At 47.1% G+C, this 14,369-nt stretch overlaps 1 protein-coding gene across 1 annotated transcript; it reads right to left on the bottom strand.

Annotated features, from left to right (window-relative positions):
* Window positions 1–7,126: 7,126 nt before the first annotated feature.
* On the bottom strand, window positions 7,127–13,567 carry IBA57 (iron-sulfur cluster assembly factor IBA57). Its single transcript, XM_016203518.2, has 3 exons — window positions 13,227–13,567; window positions 9,034–9,374; window positions 7,127–8,705 (listed from the first exon to the last, which is right to left on the bottom strand). Exons 1-3 carry the CDS (start codon window positions 13,565–13,567, stop codon window positions 8,314–8,316), a joined length of 1,074 nt encoding a protein of 357 aa, XP_016059004.2. The 3' UTR covers window positions 7,127–8,313.
* Between the last annotated feature and the right edge of the window lie 802 nt (window positions 13,568–14,369).

Below are 14,369 nucleotides of genomic sequence, written 5' to 3'. Positions count from 1 at the left end.
CTCTTCAAAATTTTAAACTTTTTCTTTGCAAAAGCCCTCATGACAAGGATGACAAGACAAGCAACAGACTGCAAGAAAATATTCACAAACCCCAATGGAGTCTCATTACTCATGGATTCTGTATTTTTTAATTCACCCACCACAGTTGTCCTCCCTTGTCCAAAGTTTTGCTTTCTGCAGTTTCAGACATCCACTGAGAGACTTGAATAAGGAAGGACAACTGTGTATTTTGTATCATCTATGGTGTGTAGGCACTCATTCAGTAATTTGCTAAATGAAGGGAGGGAGGGAGGGAGGACCAGAGCATGGCAATCTTGAGTTTTCATCAATAAGATCCCTGCTATCATTATTTTCCCGGATAAACTTCTCATTTTGAGAGATCTCTGATATAAAACAAAATTTCTTCCAGAAATAATTCCTTATTTTCATGATCAAATAACATTTAAAATGCAATTTAATGGATAAAGTAATAAGATAAATTGAGGCATTTCAGTGTTTCTTAATTTCAGGAAGTTCACCAAGGCAATAATGATAATCACATTACAATAAGATTTGTCAATGTGCAAGATATATATTAGAGGTAAACACAGGGGAGGAAAGGAGCAAGCAGCATTTATATTGAAATTTAGTTTATAAAGAAAAAGTCCATTGCTTTAAAAAATTTGAAAACTACTGATCTGTTTTAAGTGTTGGAAGTATACCTGGCAAGGACACTGTCAGTTTAAGTAATATTTTTCTTTATGAAATTATAGTGTTAGATGCCCTAGTTTATACACTTAAAAATATAAAATACCCGACAACAGGCTTCTAGATTCAAATGAAACAGTTTGCTATTCACTGGACTAGTTTATCTCTAGGTAAAGGGAGAAAGTGAGACATTCAAGGAAAGGGAATCAGAGAATACAGAAAATACAGGGGGGCGGGAAAGGAGTAATTCATTTTTTCTACAAACCCTAAAGTGATCAAGCAGAATCAACCTCATTTGGAAAGAAACTGAATATACCGACTTTGAGTAGGTCAGGTGCCCAGACCACAGAGAGGAGATGGGGCTCCTCCAGGGCCACCACCCCCACCTCCATCATGCACAGCCAGGCACCTGCCCAAGTTGTTTAAAATTTCGACATCAAATCTCCACATGGAAATTAGAAAGACTGACAGCACCAAATGCTGGCAAGGCCATGCTGTTGGTGGGAATGTCAGCTGTGGGAGGATGCAGGCAGCTCCTCACACCCTGCTTCCTCCTACCTGTGACCTGAACTTGATGAAAGCCTGTATCCACAAAGGTCTCTTTCCAGTGTAGAAATCAAATGATGCTGACAAAGGCATGTGAGGGGGTTGATGTCTCCACCTGCTTGGTTGGAAATGCATCAAAATATAAGAAGGGCGAAGGTGGGGCTAGAGGATGGAGGCACCAACACCTGAAAGAGCAGCTCATCATGAATTGGGCATTGTTCATGGGGTGTTTACTGCAAAACTCTTTTTGTGTTCCATGTTTTCATAATAAAATCTTGGAGAAAGCAGGTCTAAACAAGCACCATAGGGAGGGGCTCCCCCAGCAGGGCATTCGAATCCCGTGCCTGGTGCCCACCCACCCTCCAGACTCCACTCAGCTCTCTGTACCAGTCTCTTAAAATGGGGTCTCTCTATCCTGCCCAGTCTTGGCCCTTCCCACTTCATAATTTTTCTCAAACCTACCTATAAATGCTCTTCACACCAGTGCCAGGTAAAGAACACAACACAACTGGCCAAGTGTGACCAGCTAGGGTTCAAGCATCGTGCCCACAGCTTCAGCTGACCAAGTCACCTGAAATATGAGCAGAGTCCAGAGGAAATCATAGCACAAGACCTATCCAGAAGACTTATATCAAAGCAGGATTTAGCTAAAAAGAGGGAAAAGGAAAAGGGACCCCTCTGAATGGCCAGCAGCAGCCTAGCAGAGCAAAAGGAGCAACATCCAGCAATAGCATCACCAAAAGCATTTTGGTGAGGACAGAGGGAAACACGCTCATGATATGTGGGGAAAATACAAGACATGAAACAGTGAGCTATTTATTATACACGGTATGATCTCAACTACGCAGAGAAACAATGCACAGACAAACCTAGAAGAAAATGGGATAAAATTTTTAAATGAGCACTTCTGAAAAATCAGCAGCTGGAAAGGGGAGTATGGAGAGAACACAGCAGTCTGGCGGGGTGAGGGGCCTCCAGGAAGGCGAGGCAGTGGGGGGGTGCAGAGCCCCAGCCGACCTCCCCTGCAGCCCCTGTGCCCCCTTACCACACCCATCACCCTGTCAATGTCAAAACATTTGGTTTTGTTGCTCCTCTGTTTTGTTTTATTTCTTTGTTATGGTTCCTTCTTTTTTCTCTGAGTCTATTCTGTTACTTTGTCAACTCCTTAAGTTGGAGACAAAGCTGATTTTCAGTCTTTATCTTTTTTTATATAAATATATTTTTATTGATTTCAGAGAGAGGGAGGGGAAGAGAGAGAGGGAAACATCCATGATGAGAGAGTCATTGATCGGCTGCCTCCTGCACGCTCCTGGCTGGGGATCGAGCCCGCAGCCCTGCCTGTGCCCTGACCGGGAATCGAACCCTGATCACCTGGATCCTAGGTCGATGCTCAACCGCTGAGCCCCACCTGGCCGGGCAGTCTTTTTTAATAATATGGCCAAAGCTATAGTTACCCCTAATAAATTTACATCCACAACCAAATTTTGCTCTTTTCATTGCCATTACATTTCTAAGTAGCTTATAATTTATGGGGTGGTGGGGTTGTGTGTTTTTTTTTGACCCATGAGGTATTTAGAAGCAAGTCTCTTAACTTTTCAAGTATATGAAAGATTTTTTTTCTTTGTTCACATATTTTTATGCTACAAGAAGAAATCCCTTTGTGTGTGTCTTTGGTGTTTTGTTTTGTTTTGCTTTTTTGTAGTCATGGCTGGTATAGCATACAGAGCACCCTTTGTTGGAGAAACCTCTTTAGTGCTACTTCAAATTCCCCACTTATAATTAATAATTGTTTATCATTATATTTAGTTATTACTTAACAATGATAATGACTACTTATTGTATATGTGTTGACTGTGAATACGTTTACATTATGTACTATGCTAAGGATTTTATACATCCAAGCACACTTACTACTCTCAACAACCCTGTGATAGTTCTGTCCAACTTGGCTACAAATTCAGGGGTTCGCATGACCCTCCTCAGATTCAATAATTTACTAGAGCACCTAACAGAACTCAGAAATATTTTATTTACTAGGTCACCGGTTTATTATAATAAAGAATGTAACTCAGGAACAACCAGATGAAAGGGATTTGCAGGGCAAGGTGTGGGTAGGAGGTGAGGGACTCCCATGCTCTCCGAGCCACCACTCTCCCTGCATCTCATGTCCGCCAACCGGGAGGGTAGCGGGGAGGCAACCCTCTAATCGCATGGTTGCTTTTCCTGGCTTCCAAAATCACCCCATTCACACAAACTCGGGTGGCTAACAGGGGCTTGTTATGAATAGCAAGACACCTTGTTGCTCTCATCACGGAAAATGCGAAGAGTTTTAGGAGCTCTGTGCCAGGAAGGACAAAGAGCAAATGTATATTTCATTATAAATAAAAACATCACAGATAAAATGTCTTCTTTTGCCTCATTCTTTTTTTTTTTTTTACAGTACTGTACGTATTTTTTTAAAGTTTCTTTTTTATTGATTTTTTTTAGATGTAGAGAGAGAAACATCAATTTGTTTTTCCACTTATGTACGCATTTACTGGTTGCCTCTTGTATGTGCTCCAACCAGAAATCAAACCCGCAACCTTCGTCTATTGGGAAGACGCTCTAACCAACTGAGCTACTGTTAATTTTATTTTTCAATTACATTCACATTCAATATTATTTTGTATTGGTTTCAGGTGTACAGCATAGTGGTTAGACAATCCTATACTTTACAAAGTGACTCCCTCAAATACTTCCAGTGCCCACCTGGCAGCATACCTAGTTATTACAATATTACTGACCATATTCCCTAGGCTGTACTTTACATTCCTGTGACTATTTTCTAACTACCAATCCCTGTTGCTTAATCCCTTCACCTTTTTCACCCGGCCCCCAGTGCCCCAACCCACCAACCGTCAGGGTGTCCTCTGTATCTATGAGGCTGTTTTGTTCGCTTGTTTTCACATTCCACATGTGATACCCTATGGAATGTCTTTGTCTTATTTCACTGAGCATAATACCCTCTAGGTCCATCCATGTTGGCTCAAATGGTAAGATTTTATTCTTTTATGGCAGTTTTGCTGGCCTGATATTTTTCTCTCAGTACATGGAAGATATTCACTTTCCTTCTTCTGATAAACCAGTTTTGGGGTTTTTTAAAAGATTTTTCTTTCTACTTGTCTTTAAGATTTTCACTGTTTTTGGAACTCCACACTTTTCACTAAGATGTGAGTAAGCAGAGCTTTTTATTTACAGTGGAACCTCAGTTCTCAAACTTAATTTGTTCTGGAAGGCTGTTTGAGAAGTGATTTGTGCAAAAACCGTAGCATTTTTCCCACTAGAAATAATGTAAATTGAATCAATCCATTCCAGACCCCCAAGTGATTCCCTGTTTTAACCTGTTTGTTTACATTTTAAATGGTGTTTCAGAGGTGTTTTAAAATTGTGCTAATCATTGATTTCACCATGCTATACTTGGTAGCCAGATCAGACACACAAACACCTCTATCATATTTTGCAATTATTTGCTTTTTAAGCTCTGTCACTGTCCTCACAACTTTTCTTTTCACTTTGCTGCTATCACTAACCTTCTTAGGACCCATGGTGACTCGCTGTAGGTATTTAATAAGCAGCAACAAATGCAAAAAACACACAAAAATATTCACAGCATAATTTCCTGAGATGTTAACTCAAGGTTTAGTGGTAAACTGACTCATACTCATGCATTCTCTCCTCTGTTGCCTGAGAGACACTTGACTCATCATACAAGTATCAGCATGAAAGGGTTGTGGGGTTGAGAACTGAAGTTTTGTTTAACAACCAAGACATTTTTTTGTGAACAACTTGGTTGAGAAATGAATTAAGATGGGAGATGTTCAAGAACCGAGGTTTGACTGTATACTGCTAGGGACCTACTAGGCTTCCTGAGTCTAAGAATGATTTCCATCACCCTGGCCAGTGGCTCAGTTGGTTGGAGCATTGTCCTGTGGACCAAAAGTTTTCAGGTTTGATTCCCAATCTGGGCACATACCTAGGTTGTGGGTTCAATCCCTGGTCAGGGTGCAAACACGAGACAACTAATCGGTTTTTCTCTCACATTGATGTCCCTCCCTCCCTCTAAACATATCCTCAGGTGAGGATTTTTAAAAAAAGAATGACTTCCATCAATTAAAGTTCTCAGCCACTAGTTCTGTGAACATCATCCCTGTCCCATGTCCTTTCCTCTGTAACACCTGCCACCTTAGATCACTGTTATTGTCCACCTCTTCACCTCATCATTTCCACCTCTCTTTCTGTGCTCATTCTAGGACGATCTTTTCATTGTAGGGTCATTTTTCAGATTGAACAGTTTCCCAATTCTTCAAAAAATATACCCATGAATTTTTAAAAAATACTCTTTCTAGAAATTCTCTGATTCTTTTTCAGTCTCTTGCTTCTTACTACTATTAAATTCCTTATTTTATTTCTTTAAATATAGTAATATACATTCTTCATACTATGTGTCTGGTTACATTGATATCTGAAAGTTTGTGGGTTTATTTTTCTGCTGACCTTGTTTCTTTGGGGGTTGAGTGTTTCTGGGTTCTTTGGGTTTTTTAAAGCTATGAAGGTTTATTTATTCCTTAGAACCTTCTCTATGTAAGGCCTGAGTTGGACGAGGATTTCCACAGGAAGTTTTACACCTCAATTTCCAGGCTCCTAGAAACACTACCGTGTAGGGCTACTTTTTTTTTTTTTTTTACTATGACCACCTATTTTTTAGAACTTTACACTTTTAATTTATTTATTTATTTATTTCAGAGATAGGAAGGGAGATGGAGAGAGAGAGAGAGAGAGAGAGAGAGAGAGAGAGAGAGAGAGAGAGAGAGAGAGATGAGAGAAAAACATTGATCAGCTGCCTCCTGCACATCCCACACTGGGGATTGAGCCCACAAGCCGGGCATGTGCCCTGACTGGGAATCAAACCAGCGGCCTCCTGGAGCATGGGACAATGTTCAATGAACTGAGCCACACTAGCCAGGATAAGGCTACATGTTTTTTATAAAACAAACTAAAGCAGATGTGAAAACTAGCAAAGAGCCTTCTAGGCAACTGCACCAATTTTCATGGATCAGGGTTCATGAAGTTGGAGGCAGATGTGATGACTGGACCCAACTGGCACTGGGAGGCCACTCCAGAATCACTAGAGGCCAAGCCTTCTGCAAGTTTCTGTGAAAGCTGGTATGGTTTGTCCATTGTGGCAGTCACCTTCTAAAAGCACTAAGGTATAACGTAGAATTATTTTTGGATCTGAACCAAATATTTTAACATCCCTGTTACCTGGAGAACCCTGAAGACAGTTAAAGGAATTCCCTGTGCTGAGAAAAAACCATGCCCAGCCTTCTTTCCCAGGTTATGGCCAAGACTCCTGCCAATGGCTCTGATGTGTTACAAACACCACTGCAGAGTGAGAATCCTGGGTATCTTTAGCACACAGTGCAGATATCGGCTGTGAGAGCACGTCCACCCAAGAGGGACAGCCTGGCCTGCAAGGCTGGCATCCAGGCTCGGGTCACCCAGAATCAGAGGGAACTGGACTCCTGAGCCAAGGTCTCAGCATCAGTGTAAAGACCAACCAGGGGGCTAAATTTTCAGTGAAAAAAAACATGCAAAGAGGGTGCCAGAGGCAGAGCTGTGAGAGGTGACTGCTGTGGCCATTAGCACAGGGGCTCCTGAGTGCTTTATTAGTTGTGAGGATCATGCCATTTCCTGTCCAGAAGCTGACACACCTTAATTTCCTGTGTGCCAGGATAAGCCTTGCCCTGGGAGGCTGGCTGGGCCCTGCCCCATCTCCCTCACCCGTCTGCCTCACCTTCAATGCCCCAGTCCCACTCTGGGCCCCCTTCCCCTAAGGTGCCCCCATCTCCTCCTGGGGCAACTCCAAACCTACATTTGGCTGCGTTCTCAGCAGGATCCTGCCACGATGCCTGGCACCAAATTGCCTCCTTCCCCACTTGTCCCTTCTCCTGGGGTGAGCCTGGCTGTCTCCTTGCCCTGGGCCTCAAACCATAGCTGAGAGCCCCCAGAGCCCCGGCCTCTGAGGCCTGTGACCTTCTTATCAGCCCAGCCAACCCTAGAACTCTGCTAGAATATTTGTTCTGGTGTGCTTGGCTGTTCGAGGGAGACCTTCTCAACATATTTAGTCTGCCCAAAACTAAAACCCAGCACCTTCCACCAAAATGAAACCAGAATTCCACATGAGCCATTTGTGGGTGAAACTTTAATATTCACTCTGAGGCATCAGTGGGTCACCCATAATGACAATCACACTGCAGTGGGAGGATGGACGTCAGTGGGTTAAAGGGGGAAACAAGTGGTCCTCTTACCATGAAGGCATGGCCACATCAGAAAATAGGGGTAGTAAACCAAGCAGAAGTTCCTCTCTGCACACAGGCTCTAGAAGGAGGAGGGGGCTGCCCAGGCCACCAAGGGACCAATGCTGTGGAGCTGCAGTACCCGCTGAGAAATGGTACCAGGGGTCCCATGGCCAGCGCTGAGCGCAGCGGTGCACTCAGAGAACCTTTTGTGGTGCCTGTGGGCAGTACATGCCTCCAAATGAGGACACAACCACCACACGCACCACAGGATTCCTGCCCTGAGACATGCCGAGAGCGACCTGCCCCTTGCCATCCACAGAGGCTGCACTGTCTCGGTGCCAGGCCTGGCCTGGAGCAGGCTGAGTGGTGTGGGCAGCAGGGGAAGGCCCACAAGCATAGCTTCTCGCTCCTATCCTTGGCTGATGGGCAAATGGCCTCCAGACCAACATGGTTTGGAACTTCGAATGAGGTGTGCTGAAAGATGGGGCTCAGCTCAGCAGAGGCAGGCACAGGGCTTGCTCCTGGTGCCGCCAGCACAGAGCCACAAGGAGAGGCCAGTGTCTATGTTGGAAGAATGGTGGCATAAGAAAGGCCTGGAACAGCAGCGTGTCTACCATACCTGCAGCCCCAGGAGCCCCATGTATACTCTGGGACCTTCCGAAGGTTGTATGCCTTTCACGGGGCCAGCCTGCAGGTGTGCAGAAGGACAAAGGCACTCTGTGGGAGCGCAGGGATGTCTGGGCTACTTGGTGGCTGTGGGCCACCAGTCTGGCACAGATGCAGTCAGGGCCACCCGGCCACTCCCTGTGGTGCTGATGTGAAGAGGGCCTTTGATTTTCTCCGAGTGCAACAGGGCCAGCCCCACATCCCCCTGGCCTGCCCTGTACTTGCCGGCAGCCTGTCCAGACTCCGTGAGCACTGTGGTACCAGGGGTGATGCCACTTGCAGGGAGGGGGCCCAAGAGCTGCACTGGGAAGAGGCGCTTGCGGATGACACCCATGTGGTGGGTGCGCGCTGTCAGCTCCTGGCCAACATAGCAGCCTTTGGTGAAGCTGACACCGTTCATGAAGGCCAGGTTGGACTCCAGGGGTAGTGCAACTCCTGGGGGCAGGTCATGGACCCCCTCAGGAACACCTGTTGGGGTGGAAAGGGAGAAACAAGGTGAGGGCTGAGGTGTCCTCCAGCGCCAGGGCTCAGCAAAGGGAGACCAGGCATGGCCCCTCCCACCTCTGTAGTACCCCATCCTCTGTCTGCCACCCCCACTTCCCTGTCCCCTGGTGAGCGGGCTATCTGGCCCTCAATCCTACTTGCTGGAAAAAGAGGACCTCTTAGCCTGACCCCAGCTATGCTCGCTCCATTGGCTCCTCCCAGTGCCTCCCAGCTCCTGACTGGGCCATGGATTCTAGCCCCTCCCATTCCACCCATGTAGTCTCTGGCTGGTCCCCCCCAGGCGCCCTCACACCTTGCTGGTACCGGTGCCGGTGATAATCCCAGACGTCCCCGAGCCGGCCCCTGGGCACCAGGGCAGGGCTCTCGTCCTGGGTGAGGAGCCGCCAGCCCATGCGAGCAGTGCGGGGGTCACGGGTGAGGATGGTGGTGCCCTGGTGCTTGGGTAGCGGCGGGGCCCCACCCGTCTCCTCAGGAGTGCCCGGAAGAACAGCCCAAACACGCAACTCAGGGTGTGGCTCCACCGTGACCCTCCGCCGAATCTTGTGTAGCACCAGGTGCTTCTGCAGTGCACCCAGCGCCGAGCTGTCACACTCCAAGAGGAAGGTGGGAGCTTGGTCAGCCTGCTCTGGGAGCCTGCAGGGACGAACACTTGGTAGTGATATCCTTGTAATTAACTATGTCTGAATAACAGGAGAGGCGCAAAGGGGAGGCAACCAACTGATGTGTCTCTCTCACATCAATGTTTCTCTCTCTTTCTCCCTTTCTTCCTCTCTCCTTCCCTCCCTCCTTTCCACTCTCTCTAAAACATCAATGGATAAAATATCCTCAGGTGAGGATTAACAGCAAAACCATATTTAAAAAACAAAAAACTACAGCCTTCTCAGAGGAAATGAGACAGGCCACAGACTGAAAGATTTTAAAAGTCTCCTCTGACAAAGGACTGTCATCCAAAACCCACAAAAACTGTTAAAACCCAACAATAAGAAAACAACCTGATTAAAAAATGGGCCAAAGACCTTAACAGACAACTCACTAAAGATGATGTACACAGAAGGCAAATGAGCCATGAAAAGATGCTTCACATCATAGGCCCTCAGGGAAGTGCAAATTAAAATCATGAACCACCACTACATACCTACTAGAATGGCCAACATCCAGAACACTAACAACATCAAATATGGGTGAGGATGTGGGGCAACCGGAGGGAATGCAAAATGGTGCAGCCACTTTAGAAGATAGTTTGGCAGTTTCTTACAAAACTAAACATACTCTTATGACCAATTGTGCTCCTTGGCATTAAATCAAAGGAGTTGAAATTTTATATCCATACAAAAACCTGCACACAGATGTTTACAGCGGCTGTATTCATAATTGCCAAAACTTGGGAGCAACCAAGATGTCCTTCAGTAGGTGAATGAATAAATAAACTGTGCTACCACCATATGATGGAATATTATTCAGCACTAAAAAGAAATCAGCTATCAAGCCATGAAAAGACATGGAGGAAACTTAAGTGTGTATTACTAAGTGAAAGGAGCCAATCAGAGGAGGCCACATACTGTACAATCCAACTATCTGACATTCTGGAAAAGGCAAAAACTAGGAGGCAGTAAAAAGAGCAGTGGTTGCCAGGGGTTGAGGAGACAGGAACGATGAATTGGAGCAGGCAATTTCAGGGCAGTGAAGCTACTCTGCATGATACTGCAATGGTGGATACATGTTACTCTCCATTGTCCAAACCCACAGAATGTACAAACACCAAAAGTGAACGTACTAATGTACACTATGGACGTTGGATGATGATGTGTCCATGAAGGTTCATCAGTTGTAACAAATGCACCACTGGGGGGGTGGGGGGGGTGCTGATAGTGGGAATTTCCCACACCATGTGTGTATGGGAAATCTCCGTACCTTCCCCTCAATTTTGCTCATACTGCTCCAAAAGTGTGAAAGTGAATAAAGAAAAACCTCATTAAAATCAGGGTCAGGAAGGCCTTAAGGGTAAGGTCTCATGAACTCTACTCACTGCCTTTTACAGACTCCGGCAGGAAGCAGCTTATTTTATGTGCTCCAGCAGGCAGAAGAAAGATTTTCTCTTTGCCCAGCAACAGCCCAGTCAATAAGAAATCACCACACTCAGCCCATGAGAAGCTATCACCACCCAGAATGCTTGCTCTCCTCTAATAAACCTCTGTTCGAAACAACCCGTCACAACTCCCTCCTTTCCTCTACAAAAGCAGCTCCTCTCTCTGGACTTGCCTATGGTTTCACCATGGTTTGCATATCCCCAGTTGCAATTTCTCTGCTATTCTCAAATATACTCATTTTGCTGGTAAAATAACTGGCTATTTTATTTTTAAGGTTGACATAAGTAAAGTCTAGTTTATAAAAAAAAGAAAAGCTACTCCTGAGAGAAGGTGCTGCATCCAGGACACAAGAACAGAGTGCTCTGAGAAATGACTCAAGGATGGAAAATCAGAAGTGTGAGAGTTAAAGTGAAAAATACCAGAGAGAAAGAGGATGAAGAGAAAACAGGAGATAGGGAGCTAACACAGAGAAAGCAGAAAGGCACACAGGCCTCCAGGGAGGCAGGCAGACCAGTGCTGCCTTCTTCCCAGAGATCAGACATAGGTATCCGGCCGACAGCAACCAGGTGGGTAAGGAGCACATAAATTAACCCCATGAACTAACCAAAGGCGTTAGGCCAGAAAAGAGGCATCAGGCTGAACAGGAGAGTGGACTCTGGCCCCAAAGCCTCACACCACAGATGAGAACTGGGAGATGCCACTACCTCTGCGGTGTCTTTGGTAGAATCCCACCCCTCTCTACACAGAACTTTTTGCTGGAATCTCAAGACTGGAAACTAGGGTCAGGAGGCATCATCACAGTGGTTGCCAATTCCCTTAACACACTGAAGAGCGAGTGGCACTGTGATATCCCATTCTCAGAGTTAGGTGGGAGAGAAAAATCAACTTTTCTCCAGGTCAAATCAGGGCACAGGCAATGTCTGGAAAAACATGTCAAGTGTGTGCAGCTAGGCAATGATGTTCCAGGCCACAGAGAAAGTATGAAGAGAGAAAAACCAAGAAACAAAAAGAAACTGCTTTACACTGTAGATCAACGTATAAGAATATAAACTCATTAACAAGAACACAAAGGCAAAAAGATGTAAAGGCAGACTGCAGACACAACAAGGAAATTTGGAGATCCAAACAACATCATTACAACGCTGATAAATTAAAAAGAGTAATGACCAAAATAGGTGCTACTAAAAATTACTGAGAGAGGGCTCAAGATAATTTAGAAAATGCAGGTTCTAAGAAAGAAATTAAAGCAACTAGAGGAATGTAATAAGATATGTGACACAAAGAAGATGGCATCTCTGAAACGGAACACAGCAGGAGTTGCAAATGTTTTCTGTAGGGGGCCAGATAGTAGACAATTTGGGCTTGGGCCACAGGGTATCTATCACAAATCTGCTACTGGACAGAGGGCATAGTAGCCCCTGACAGTTTGCAAACAAGTGGGCATGGCAGCGTCAGCGTCCACTAATATAGGAAAACAGGCGATGATTGCCTGAAGGTCATACCTTACTGCCACAGGACCCACCAAGCTTCTGGCAATAACACAGAAAAGACTCAAAATAATCATCAGATGAAGAGACCCTACAAGCTTTCAGGGCCCCAAAACAAAAAGGCACAAAGCTTCTCAACAGAAATACCAGCTGAAGACAACAGGCAATGGTTTCACAATTCTCAGTGACAATTTTCTACCTGGAGTTTTATTCCAGTCAAGCAATCAGGTAAGACCACTTGCTGAGCTACAGGATCCAAGTCCACCTGAAGTATCCCACCTCTCAACAAGCTACTGTAGAACGAGCTCCTCTGCGGGAGTCAACAGTTGGGATGCAGAAGCATACACACAGGAGGGGAACATGGGAGTTCCCAGGGCGGGGTAGCCTAGAGGAGAGGCCCAGCACGATTCCCAACACACAGGAGTTGCACTAGTGCCCCATGGCCATGTAGGTCATGATAATATCAACACACAGTGATGTAAAACATCAAACACGGATATCATTGGATATAGAAAGATTGGGGAGGGCATGCGGGGGACGCCGCAGAGCTCGGAAAGTCGTGGCACAAGCGGGCCACGCAGAAGCCGCTCCCTGCAGTCGTGGCTGCCTTTTCCGTGCAATGAAGACAGGGCGACCAGGGCAAGACCAGGTGTAACGGCGCCCAGCTACTGCTATTATCGCTACCACCACCATCACGGAAGCGACTCGCCGGCTAGTCCCTGAGTGCCCTGCCCGCCCACCTACGGGAGCCCTGCCCGACAGCCCTCCTCCAGGGTACCCTCCCATACTCAGGTGTCCTCCCCCTGGATAACCGCTCCTCTCGCTTGCGTGGCCCCCTTCCCCCTGACTCGCCATCTTCCCCCTAGGTGCCCCCTCTCCTGGCTCCCCTTCTCCCCGCAACCAGCTCTCACCCGTAGAGAATGACGTCATACAGCGTGCGTCCCTGGACGTTGAGAAAGTGGGCGTACCCTGCACGCGAGGGGTGCGAGGCCGCACCGTCCGCAGGACCCGGAAGCGGCAGGTCATTGGTCAGCAGCCCCAGGAGGAAAGCGGCGGAGTCCGGCCCGCGCACGCGCAACAGGGCGCGCTCGCCCAGCGGGAAGCAGGCCCACGCCGCGCCGTCAGCGGGGTGGCTGCCGTGACCGCCAGAGCCGTGCGCCAGGCGGTGCCTTGAGACGGCGCGCAGCCGCCAGCGCCAGGCAGGGCCGCCACACCCCGGTGCCGCGCCCCGGAACAGCGCCGCGGCCGCCATCTTGGGCACGAGTGAGGCGGCGAGAAGGAGCGGGTCTATGGCTGTAGGGTGCCGCAGCGCCTCCTAGCGGCTGGCGGGACACGTGCGGAGACGTGGATGGGGCGGAGCCTCAGGCTCTTCTTGGGCCCTACGCCCCGCCCCACCCGTTGGGGTTGGAGCCTGCTCCAGGCTCTGGGCGCGCCAGCCCTGGCCTGCCGGTGAATTTTCAGAGCAGTTTCTGCGTGTTCATTGCAGCCTCCGCGCTTTTCAGATGCACAGTTCACGAGCATTAAGCGCATCCCCACTGTCGTACAGCCATGCCCACCATCCAGCGCTTTCTCATCTTCCCACATTGAAACCCCATACCCGTCAAATTCGAGTCCCCCTCCTCTCCTCAACCCCTGGCACCCCCCCTACCCCACTCCACTCCGTCTCTGAGAACCTGATTTCTCTGGGGACTCATATGAGAGGAATAATGTGGTATTATCCTTTTGTGGTTGCTGCTGCCACTGTGAATGATGTCCTCCAGGCTTATCCACGATGTGTCAGTATTTCCTTCCTTTTTAAGGCTGAATAACATCCCCTTACATTTTGTTTATCTAACTCGTTGATGGACACTTGGGTTGCTTCCACCTGCTGGCTGTTGTGAATGTGCTGCGTAGACATGGGTGTGCAGATATCTCTTTAAGACCCTGCTTTTGGCACTAAGGAAACCCACTCTTGTGTGTAGTTTACTCTCACTCCTTTCACTTATGACACTTGTGACCACCAAATGTGTATGTGGGTGTGTGTGTGTATGGGGCCTACACCTCAAGCAATTCTG

Source organism: Miniopterus natalensis, chromosome 4 (assembly GCF_054644295.1).
Source record: "Miniopterus natalensis isolate mMinNat1 chromosome 4, mMinNat1.hap1, whole genome shotgun sequence".
NCBI lineage: Eukaryota > Metazoa > Chordata > Mammalia > Chiroptera > Miniopteridae > Miniopterus > Miniopterus natalensis.
Note: the sequence above shows the minus strand (reverse complement) of the source record. Positions and strands in the feature narration are given on the sequence as shown.

Bases quoted from the DNA above. Each gene is read 5' to 3' on its own strand.
- IBA57 (XM_016203518.2), bottom strand. From the start codon at position 13,567: ATGGCGGCCGCGGCGCTGTTCCGGGGCGCGGCACCGGGGTGTGGCGGC. The intron at 9,375-13,226 runs GTGAGAGCTGGT...TCGTCCCTGCAG, and splicing joins TATGACGTCATTCTCTACGG to GCTCCCAGAGCAGGCTGACC. The intron at 8,706-9,033 runs GTGTGAGGGCGC...CCACCCCAACAG, and splicing joins CCGGCACCGGTACCAGCAAG to GTGTTCCTGAGGGGGTCCAT.